This window comes from Bufo gargarizans, chromosome 2 (genome assembly GCF_014858855.1).
Source record: "Bufo gargarizans isolate SCDJY-AF-19 chromosome 2, ASM1485885v1, whole genome shotgun sequence".
NCBI lineage: Eukaryota > Metazoa > Chordata > Amphibia > Anura > Bufonidae > Bufo > Bufo gargarizans.
The window spans coordinates 58,735,686-58,748,334 of record NC_058081.1 but is presented as its reverse complement, the minus strand read 5'-3'; the positions used below and the strand labels follow the sequence as shown (position 1 = coordinate 58,748,334).

General features: G+C 47.9%; 1 protein-coding gene across 1 annotated transcript in view; it reads left to right on the top strand.

Annotated features, from left to right (window-relative positions):
- The first annotated feature begins 10,291 nt into the window (after positions 1 to 10,291).
- The window catches only part of IKBKB (inhibitor of nuclear factor kappa B kinase subunit beta), a 31,128-nt gene continuing 28,770 nt past the window's right edge, over positions 10,292 to 12,649 (top strand). Inside the window, exon 1 of the mRNA XM_044278990.1 lies at positions 10,292 to 10,425. Coding sequence (XP_044134925.1) covers positions 10,414 to 10,425 — 12 coding nt within the window. The 5' untranslated portion in view covers positions 10,292 to 10,413. The remainder of the gene's footprint in view (positions 10,426 to 12,649) is intronic.

Sequence of the window (12,649 nt, the reverse complement as noted above, 5' to 3'; positions counted from 1 at the left end):
TCGAGGACGACCAAGATGTGTTGGTGTCCTCTAGCGGACTTCGGTACCGGGCCTACGAGATCCATAGCGATTCGCTCGAACGGGACCTCGAAAATCGGGAGGGGTGCCTGGGGACTACGGTAATGTCGCTGGTGGCTGGTTATCTGGCAGGTTGGGCAAGACTTACAATATTCTTCTACCTCTCTGAACACACTGGGCCAGTAAAACCGTTGTAGAATCCGATCCTGCATTTTTTGCATTCCCAGATGACCCCCGAGGACATGCTGGTGGGCTAACTCTAACACGAGTTTGCAATAAGCCTGGGGCACCACCAACTGTTCAATGGATTTACCTCGCAGCTGATTTACACAATACAACATCTCTTGATGAACCACAAAACGGGGAAACACCGACTCTGCCCCCGGTTGTTGTGGTTCCCCATCTATTAATAATACATTTTCCCAGGCTCGGGATAGGCTTGGGTCCCGGTGTTGTGCAGAACCAAAATTATCCCTGGAGACATTCAGTTCGGCTAGCTCCACACCTGGCGGCAAGTCCTTCATGTCTCCCACCATCACACTTAGTGGGGTTGTCTCCCCCTCTTCCACCGAAGTGGTGGTCACCCCTACCGCTGGCCCTTCTGACTCAGGTTCTCAGGGTTCTGGTCTCCCCCCTGAGCCGGGCCACTCTGCTAGGGTCACATCTGTCTCACAGGTATCGGTAACTTTCGTATCCGGCCATAGTGCCAGGAAACCGGGGAAGTCTCTCCCAATTATTAGTTCATACTGTAATTTTCTGGTGACGGCCACCTCATGAGTCCACCTGCCGGCCACCATTGGTAGAGAGACCAGGGTGGTGGGATGGTCTTTTAAGTCCCCATAAATGCACACAACGCCGACCTTTTGCCCAGTATACTCGACGGACCAAGGCAGCTCTTACCAGGGACACCAGGCTCCCTGAATCCAGCAGTGCTACTGCCAGAGTGTCCCCCACTTGCACCTGTTATTTTCCACAACACACCTGACACAGGTGGCTAATGTCTATAGTCTCGGAGGTACCTGTGGCACACAGCTTCCTGGCACACAATGAGTGACGGTAGCAATAGTTGGTATCCATGGGTTCACCCCAATGGGGACAGTCGGCTCTTATGTGGCCAGGCTCGTTACACCGCCAGCAAACCACCGGGGCTGGGGCTGCAGGGGATACGTCCCAGGTGGGTTTGGCTGGCATCGCCCGCTGGGTCTGGTGTGGAGATTTCGGGGGTTTGACTGGCCCGCTCCCAAAAGAACCCCCCTGGAGATTTTTGGTGGCCTCGTAGCGCTCCACCAGGTCGACCATCTCTAAGGCATTACCAGGAGACACCTGGCTGGAGAGGTTACGACAAAGCCCTCCAAAACACATCCGCCAACAGACAGGACAGCATAGCAGTGGGAGTCTATATGTCAGGCTGCAGCCGGTGTAGCAGATTATAATATTGTGGTCTAGTGGGTTCAGCCGGGTTAAATTCCCACTGATGCACCCACTGAGCCCGGACCAATACATTCACCCCCAGTCTCGTCAGGATCTCACCTTTTACGGTCGGGTAGTCGGCCGCTTGATAATCGGGGGATCAAAAAACACTTGCTGGGGCCCAGACGCCAAGCCCACTGGTCTCAGGGTAACTTCTCCCTCACGACCTCCTTTTCGAACATCGCCAGATAGGTCTCGACGTCATCCGAGGGGGACATCTTAGTGATCGCCGCACGGACAGCTTTCTGGGCATCGTGGACGTTCTGAGACGCTCCTGCCGCATGCAACGCCATCACATGTTGTAATAACAGCTGGTTGGTTTCCTGCTGCTGCTTGTTAGCCTCCACGACGGCTTTCACAACCGCCTCCATTTTGTCAGGGGACACGGGTCGTAACCTTGCCGGCTTAATATAGGACATGCACTTGTGCCCGTGAAAAACAAAAAAACTTTTCGGCCTTCAGGCCGACCTCACTGCGTTTGCCCGCATCCGACACCAATTGTGGGGTTTTGCTCTGGTAGACAGGCGAGCGGACACAGTATAGAGGCAATCACAAAGTCTTTAACTTAAACAGTTTGTTGTTTATTCACACATAAGTAAAAACCAAATGACCGTTCAAAGTCTTGGTGTTTGTTCACACCATGCAATGTCCATAGAACTAAATCTTCACCTGGTAAGCAGTCTTTGCCCCAGCCGTCCACCGCAGGCTTTAGGGGCCTGTTTTCCAGCATGCGGCAGCACGGCACAAATTCTCAGGTTCCAAAACAGAGTCTCCACAGCTTCCCTGTCAGATGGAGGATCATCCACACCCAGCTGAGACTGCTGGCTGGGTTTTATATAGGCCAATAAAGACCCGGCCTGGAGCGCGGGGAGCAGTCACCCACCCAGCACTTTGAATACTCCCAGTAAGAGCCGGCCCAGATCAGCTATACTAAATAGCTAGGTGTCAAACAGCAACTGCTGCTGACACATGAAAACTGGCTCTTACTCTACCGAGGCCAGGAACCTCGGTGACACATACCTTCCGTCAATGACTGCCCCTTGTGCCTTCCTACAGTATATATATACACACATACACACACACAACACTATTCACTGCTTACCACACAGCAGCCCCCCATAGACATAGGCTTCAAATTCTGAAGGGGAGGGGCCAATTCTGAATTTTGCTATGAGGCCCCGTGATTTCTATGTACGCCCCTGGTGTGAACAAATCCAGGGCCGGTTCTAGGTGAAATGGGGCCCTGGGGCGAAAAACAATAAGCCCCCCCCATGACACTCGATGACTTTTACAGAAGAAACTGTATATTTTGGGGCACAGTGTAGCGGTATACTGTATATTGTGGGGCACAGTGTAGCGGTATACTGTATATTGTGGGGCACAGTGTAGAGGTATACTGTATATTGTGTGGCACAGTGTAGAGGTATACTGTATATTGTGGGGCACAGTGTAGAGGTATACTGTATATTGTGTGGCACAGTGTAGAGGTATACTGTATATTTTGGGGCACAGTGTAGAGGTATACTGTATATTTTGGGGCACAGTGTAGCGGTATACTGTACATTGTGCGGCACAGTGTAGCGGTATACTGTACATTGTGGGGCACAGTGTAGCGGTATACTGTACATTGTGGGGCACAGTGTAGCGGTATACTGTACATTGTGGGGCACAGTGTAGAGGTATACTGTATATTGTGGGGCACAGTGTAGAGGTATACTGTATATTGTGGGGCACAGTGTAGAGGTATACTGTATATTGTGGGGCACAGTGTAGAGGTATACTGTATATTGTGGGGCACAGTGTAGAGGTATACTGTATATTGTGGGGCACAGTGTAGAGGTATACTGTATATTGTGGGGCACAGTGTAGAGGTATACTGTATAGTGTGGGGCACAGTGTAGGATACTGATAGTGTGGGGCACAGTGTAGAGGTATACTGTATATTGTGGGGCACAGTGTAGAGGTATACTGTATATTGTGGGGCACAGTGTAGAGGTATACTGTATATTGTGGGGCACAGTGTAGAGGTATACTGTATATTGTGGGGCACAGTGTAGAGGTATACTGTATATTGTGTGGCACAGTGTAGAGGTATACTGTATATTTTGGGGCACAGTGTAGAGGTATACTGTACATTGTGTGGCACAGTGTAGCGGTATACTGTATATTGTGTGGCACAGTGTAGAGGTATACTGTATATTGTGTGGCACAGTGTAGAGGTATACTGTATATTGTGTGGCACAGTGTAGAGGTATACTGTATATTGTGTGGCACAGTGTAGAGGTATACTGTACATTGTGGGGCACAGTGTAGAGGTATACTGTATTGTGTGGCACAGTGTAGAGGTATACTGTATATTGTGTGGCACAGTGTAGAGGTATACTGTATATTGTGTGGCACAGTGTAGTGGTATACTGTATATTGTGTGGCACAGTGTAGTGGTATACTGTATATTGTGTGGCACAGTGTAGCGGTATACTGTACATTGTGGGGCACAGTGTAGAGGTATACTGTATATTGTGGGGCACAGTGTAGAGGTATACTGTATATTGTGGGGCACAGTGTAGAGGTATACTGTATATTGTGGGGCACAGTGTAGCGGTATACTTTACATTGTGCGGCACAGTGTAGAGGTATACTGTATATTGTGGGGCACAGTGTAGAGGTATACTGTATATTGTGGGGCACAGTGTAGAGGTATACTGTATATTGTGGGGCACAGTGTAGAGGTATACTGTATATTGTGGGGCACAGTATAGAGGTATACTGTATATTGTGCGGCACAGTGTAGAGGTATACTGTATATTGTGGGGCACAGTGTAGAGGTATACTGTATATTGTGCGGCACAGTGTAGAGGTATACTGTATATTGTGCGGCACAGTGTAGCGGTATACTGTATATTGTGCGGCACAGTGTAGCGGTATACTGTATATTGTGGGGCACAGTGTAGCGGTATACTGTATATTGTGTGGCACAGTGTAGAGGTATACTGTACATTGTGTGGCACAGTGTAGAGGTATACTGTACATTGTGTGGCACAGTGTAGAGGTATACTGTACATTGTGTGGCACAGTGTAGAGGTATACTGTACATTGTGTGGCACAGTGTAGAGGTACTTACATTGTGTGGCACAGTGTAGAGGTATACTGTATATTGTGTGGCACAGTGTAGAGGTATACTGTATATTGTGTGGCACAGTGTAGAGGTATACTGTATATTGTGTGGCACAGTGTAGAGGTATACTGTATATTGTGTGGCACAGTGTAGAGGTATACTGTACATTGTGTGGCACAGTGTAGAGGTATACTGTACATTGTGTGGCACAGTGTAGAGGTATACTGTACATTGTGTGGCACAGTGTAGAGGTATACTGTACATTGTGGGGCACAGTGTAGAGGTATACTGTACATTGTGGGGCACAGTGTAGCGGTATACTGTACATTGTGGGGCACAGTGTAGAGGTATACTGTATATTGTGTGGCACTAAAAAATGGCGATTGCTCACCGCATAGGAGATATTTTTAAATAATTTAATAGTTTGGACTTTTCGGACGCAGCGCTATGTAATATGTTTATTTATTGTATATATTTTTATATGTAAAATTGGGAAAGGGGGGATTTAAACGTAATATTTTAGAGTACTTTCACACTAGCGTTTTTCTTTTTCGGCATAGAGTTCCGTCACAGGGGCTCTACACCGGAAAAGAACTGATCCGTCATATCCCCATGCATTCAGGATGCATCAGGATGTCTTCAGTTCAGTCATTTTGACTGATCAGGCAAAAGATAAAACCGCAGCATGCTACGGTTTTATCTCCGGCGAAAAAAACTGAAGACTTGCCTGAAGGACGGATCCGACATTTTTCCCCATAGGAACGTATTAGTGCCAGATCCGGCATTCAAAATACCGGAATGCAGGATCCGTCCTTCCGGTCTGCGCATGCCGGTAAAAATGTGTAAAACGATACAAGACGGATCCGTCTGTCCGCATGACAAGCAGAGAGATGGATTCATTCTTGCAATGCATTTGTGGGATGGATCCGCATCCGGATGCATCTCATAAATGCTTTCAGTCACATCCAGATCGGTGGCTCCAACGGGCAGTTACGACGACGGAACTGCTTGCCCGATCACACTACCGCAAGTGTGAAAGTAGCCTTAGTGTTTGTGTTTTATTTTTACTTACTATTAGCCCCCTTAGGGGCTGGAACCCTTGTCCTATTCACCCTTAGGCCCCTTTCACATGGGTGAGATTTCTGCGCGGGTGCAATGCGTGAGGTGAATGCATTGCACCCGCACTGAATCCGGACCCATTTACTTCTATGGGGCTGTGCAGATGAGCGGTGATTTTCACACATCACTTGTGCGTTGCGTGAAAATCGCAACATGCTCTATATTGTGCGTTTTCATGCAAATCGCATTGTATCCGCAAGCAAGTTCGGATGCGGTGCGATTTTCACGCTTGGTTGCTAAGATGAAAGTCTATTCACTGTGTAATTTTCCCTTATAACACGGTTATAAGGGAAAATAATAGCATTCTTTAATACAGAATGCATAGTAGAAGGTCAATATAATAAACATTATATACACCCCACTATAATAAACATTGAGCGCGCCCCCCCCAGTATAATAAACATTGAGAGCGCCCCCCCAGTATAATAAACATTGAGAGCGCCCCCCCAGTATAATAAACATTGAGAGCACCCCCCCAGGATAACATTGAGTGCGCCCCCCAGTATAATAAACATTGAGAGCGCCCCCCAGTATAATAAACATTGAGAGCGCCCCCCAGTATAATAAACATTGAGAGCGCCCCCCCAGTATAATAAACATTGAGAGCGCCCCCCCAGTATAATAACATTGAGAGCGCCCCCCAGTATAATAAACATTGAGAGCGCCCCCCCCCACAGTATAATAAACATTGAGAGCGCCCCCCCAGTATAATAAACATTGAGAGCGCCCCCCAGTATATCAAACATTGAGAGCCCCCCCCAGTATAATAAACATTGAGAGCCCCCCCAGTATAATAAACATTGAGAGCGCCCCCCCAGTATAATAAACATTGAGAGCGCCCCCCCAGTATAATAAACATTGAGAGCGCCCCCCAGTATAATAAACATTGAGAGCGCCCCCCCAGTATAAAAACATTGAGAGCGCCCCCAGTATAATAAACATTGAGAGCGCCCCCCCAGTATAATAAACATTGAGAGCGCCCCCCAGTATAATAAACATTGAGAGCGCCCCCCAGTATAAACATTGAGCGCCCCCCAGTATAATAAACATTGAGAGCGCCCCCCCAGTATAATAAACATTGAGAGCGCCCCCCCAGTATAATAAACATTGAGAGCGCCCCCCCAGTATAATAAACATTGAGAGCCCCCCCCAGTATATAAACATTGAGAGCCCCCCCAGTATAATAAACATTGAGAGCGCCCCCCCCAGTATAATAAACATTGAGAGCGCCCCCCCAGTATAATAAACATTGAGAGCGCCCCCCCAGTATAATAAACATTGAGAGCCCCCCCCCAGTATAATAAACATTGAGTAGCGCCCCCCAGTATATAAACATTGAGAGCGCCCCCCCAGTATAATAAACATTGAGAGCGCCCCCCCCAGTATAATAAACATTGAGAGCGCCCCCCCCAGTATAATAAACATTGAGAGCGCCCCCCCAGTATAATAAACATTGAGTAGCGCCCCCCAGTATAATAAACATTGAGAGCGCCCCCCCAGTATAATAAACATTGAGATGCGCCCCCCAGTATAAAACATTGAGAGCGCCCCCCCAGTATATAAACATTGAGAGCGCCCCCCCAGTATAATAAACATTGAGAGCGCCCCCCAGTATAATAAACATTGAGAGCGCCCCCCAGTATAATAAACATTGAGAGCGCCCCCCCAGTATAATAAACATTGAGAGCGCCCCCCCCAGTATAATAAAAATTGAGAGCCCCCCCCCAGTATATAAACATTGAGAGCGCCCCCCCAGTATAATAAACATTGAGAGCGCCCCCCCAGTATAATAAACATTGAGTAGGCGCCCCCCAAGTATAATCAAACATTGAGATGCGCCCCCCCCCAAGTATATCAAACATTGATGACGCCCCCCCCAGTATAATCACACATTTGAGAAGGCCCCCCCCAGTATAATAACATTGCGAGCGCCCCCCCCCCAGTATAATAACATTGACTTCGAGCGCCCCCCCACCCCCAGTTTATAATAAACCTTGAGAGCGCCCCCCCCCAGTATAATAAACATTGAGAGCGCCCCCCAGTATAATAAGACCTTGAGAGCGCCCCCAGTATTAATAACAAGTGAGAGCGCCCCCCAGTATAATAACATTGAGAGGCCCCCAGTATAATAAACATTGAGCGCGCCACCCCCAGGTATAATAAACATTGAGAGCTCCCCCCCCCAGTATAATAAACATTGAGAGCGCCCCCCCAGTATAATAAACATGAGAGCGCCCCCCCAGTATAATAAACATTGAGAGCCGCCCAGTCCCCCCACCCCCCCGAAATTGAGAGCGCCACAGATAATAAACATGAGTGCGCCCCCCCAGTATATAAAACATTGAGAGCGCCCCCCAGTATAATAAACATTGAAGCGCCCCCAAAACCCCCCAGTATAATAACATTGAAGTGCGCCCCCCAGTATATAAACAATTGAGTGCCCCCCCGTATATCAAACCTTGAGAGCGCCCCCCAGTATAATAAACATTGAAAGCGCCCCCCCCAGTATAATAAACATTGAGTGCGCCCCCCCCCCAGTATAATAAACATTGAGAGCGCCCCCCAGTATAATAAACATTGAGAGCGCCCCCCAGTATAATAAACATTGAGTGCCCCCCCAGTATAATAAACATTGAGAGCGCCCCCCCCAGTATAATAAACATTGAAAGCGCCCCTCCAGTATAATAAACATTGAGAGCGCCCCCCCCAGTATAATAAACATTGAGTGCGCCCCCCCAATATATCAAACATTGAGAGCGCCCCCCCCGTATAATAAACATTGAGTGCGCCCCCCCAATATATCAAACATTGAGAGCGCCCCCCCCCAGTATAATAAACATTGAAAGCGCCCCCCCAGTATAATAAACATTGGAGTGCGCCCCCCCAATATATCAAACATTGAGAGCGCCCCCCCAGTATAATGAACATTGAAGCGCCCCCCCAGTATATCAAACATTGAGAGCGCCCCCCCAGTATAATAAAACATTGAGAGCACCCCCCCAGTATAATAAAACATTGAAAGCGCCCACCCCAGTATAATAAAACATTGAGTGCGCCCCCCCCAGTATATCAAACATTGAGAGCGCCCCCAGTATAATAACATTGAAAGCGCCCCCCCAGTATAATAAACATTGAGTGCGCCCCCCCCAGTATATCAAACATTGAGAGCGCCCCCAGTATAATAAACATTGAAAGCGGCCCCCCCAGTATAATAAACATTGAGTGCGCCCCCCAGTATAATAAACATTGAGTGCCCCCCCAGTATAATAAACATTGAAAGCGCCCCCCCAGTATAATAAACATTGAAAGCGCCCCCCCAGTATAATAAACATTGAGTGCGCCCCCCAGTATAATAAACTGAGTGCCCCCCCCAGTATAATAAACATTGAAAGCGCCCCCCCAGTATAATAAACATTGAAAGCGCCCCCCCCAGTAATAAACATTGAGTGCGCCCCCCAGTATAATAAACATTGAGTGCCCCCCCAGTATAATAAACATTGAGAGCGCCCCCCCAGTATAATAACATTGAAAGCGCCCCCCAGTATAATAAACATTGAGTGCGCCCCCCAGTATAATAAACATTGAGTGCCCCCCCAGTATAATAAACATTGAGAGCGCCCTCCAGTATAATAAACATTGAGAGCGCCCCCCCCCCAGTATAATAAACATTGAGAGCGCCCCCCCAGTATAATGAACATTGAAAGCGCCCCCCCAGTATAATAAACATTGAAAGCGCCCCCCCCAGTATAATAAACATTGAGTGCGCCCCCCCAGTATATCAAACATTGAGAGCGCCCCCCCAGTATAATAAACATTGAGTGCGCCCCCCCAGTATATCAAACATTGAGAGCGCCCCCCCCCCAGTATAATAAACATTGAGAGCGCCCCCCCAGTATAATGAACATTGAAAGCGCCCCCCCCAGTATAATAAACATTGAAAGCGCCCCCCCAGTATAATAAACATTGAGTGCGCCCCCCCAGTATATCAAACATTGAGTGCGCCCCCCCAGTATAATAAACATTGAAAGCGCCCCCCCAGTATAATAAACATTGAGTGCGCCCCCCCAGTATATCAAACATTGAGAGCGCCCCCCCAGTATAATGAACATTGAAAGCGCCCCCCCAGTATATCAAACATTGAGAGCGCCCCCCCAGTATAATAAACATTGAGTGCGCCCCCCCCAGTATATCAAACGTTGAGAGCGCCCCCCCAGTATAATAAACATTGAGAGCGCCCCCCAGTATAATAAACATTGAGAGCGCCCCCCCCCAGTATAATAAACATTGAGAGCGCCCCCGCCCCCCCCCCCCCCAGTATAATAAACATTATCCATAAAATCGGATATTGTCCGCCTTGTGTGGATGAGATCTGAGATTTCTGGTAGCTGCTTATCTCTAATGTATGCATGCTCGGCCCAGCGGAGATTGCATGCTTCTATTGGGTGGACCAGGTAGATGTCGGCCGATCTGTAGTCGGAGGTCTGTGGCTTGTTCTAAAAGGTCTGAAGTGTTTTGCTTCTGACTTGTGACTGTCTCTTTAAGTGTGACCACGCCTCCTCAATGACGTCACACCGGGAACCGAGTGAGGAAGTGTACAGACTACAGAGCGCAGGGCGCCGCGCTCCCCTCAGTCCTGTCCGCGATCCCCGAGCCCAGCGCCGCGTACACCCGGCTCCTCACCGCCCCGGCCCATGACACATCAGGTAGGAGGGGGCCCCGGGGGATTCCTGCTGTGGACTGACCGTATACTCTGTACTGTGCACACTGTGTACATATACTCTGCACTGCCTGTATACACTGTACTGCCTGTATACTCTGTACTGCCTGTATACACTGTACTGCCTGTATACTCTGTACTGCCTGTATACACTGTACTGCCTGTATACACTGTACTGCCTGTATACACTGTACTGCCTGTATACTCTGTACTGTGTACACTGTACTGCCTGTATACTCTGTACTGTGTACATATACACTGTACTGCCTGTATACTCTGTACTGCCTGTATACTCTGTACTGCCTGTATACTCTGTACTGCCTGTATACACTGTACTGCCTGTATACTCTGTACTGCCTGTATACACTGTACTGCCTGTATACACTGTACTGCCTGTATACACTGTACTGCCTGTATACTCTGTACTGTCTGTATACACTGTACTGCCTGTATACACTGTACTGCCTGTATACACTGTACTGCCTGTATACTCTGTACTGTGTACACTGTACTGCCTGTATACTCTGTACTGTGTACATATACACTGTACTGCCTGTATACTCTGTACTGCCTGTATACTCTGTACTGCCTGTATACTCTGTACTGCCTGTATACACTGTACTGCCTGTATACTCTGTACTGCCTGTATACACTGTACTGCCTGTATACACTGTACTGCCTGTATACACTGTACTGCCTGTATACTCTGTACTGCCTGTATACACTGTACTGCCTGTATACACTGTACTGCCTGTATACACTGTACTGCCTGTATACTCTGTACTGTGTACACTGTACTGCCTGTATACTCTGTACTGTGTACATATACTCTGTACTGCCTGTATACTCTGTACTGCCTGTATACTCTACTGCCTGTATACTCTGTACTGCCTGTATACTCTACTGCCTGTATACTCTGTACTGTGCACACTGTGTACATATACTCTGCACTGCCTGTATACACTGTACTGCCTGTATACTCTGTACTGCCTGTATACACTGTACTGCCTGTATACTCTGTACTGCCTGTATACACTGTACTGCCTGTATACACTGTACTGCCTGTATACTCTGTACTGTGTACACTGTACTGCCTGTATACTCTGTACTGTGTACATATACACTGTACTGCCTGTATACTCTGTACTGCCTGTATACTCTGTACTGCCTGTATACACTGTACTGCCTGTATACACTGTACTGCCTGTATACTCTGTACTGTGCACACTGTGTACATATACACTGTACTGCCTGTATACTCTGTACTGACTGTATACTCTGTACTGCCTGTATACACTGTACTGCCTGTATACTCTGTACTGCCTGTATACACTGTACTGCCCTTATACACTGTACTGCCCTTATACACTGTACTGCCCTTATACACTGTACTGCCCTTATACTCTGTACTGCCCGTATACTCTGTACTGCCTGTATACTCTGTACTGCCTGTATACCCCGTACTGTCTGTATACCCCGTACTGTGCACACTGTGTACATATACACTGTACTGCCCGTATACACTGTACTGCCCGTATACACTGTACTGCCCGTATACACTGTACTGCCCGTATACACTGCACTGCCTGTATACACTGCACTGACCGTATACACTGTACTGCCTGTATACACTGTACTGCCTGTATACACTGTACTGCCTGTATACTCTGTACTGCCTGTATACTCTGTACTGCCTGTATACTCTGTACTGTGCACACTGCACTGCCTGTATACTCTGTACTGCCTGTATACTCTGTACTGCCTGTATACACTGAACTACCTGTATACTCTGTACTGTGCACACTGCACTGCCTGTATACTCTGCACTGCCTGTATACTCTGTACTGCCTGTATACTCTGTACTGACTGTATACCCCGTACTGTGCACACTGTGTACATATACTCTGTACTGCCTGTATACTCTGTACTGACCGTATACTCTGTACTGACCGTATACACTGTACTGCCTGTATGCTCTGTACTGCCTGTATACTCTGTACTGACCGTATACCCCGTACTGTGCACACTGTGTACATATACTCTGTACTGACCGTATACTCTGTACTGCCTGTATGCTCTGTACTGCCTGTATGCTCTGTACTGCCTGTATGCTCTGTACTGCCTGTATGCTCTGTACTGCCTGTATACTCTGTACTGACCGTATACCCCGTACTGTGCACACTGTGTACATATACTCTGTACTGCCTGTA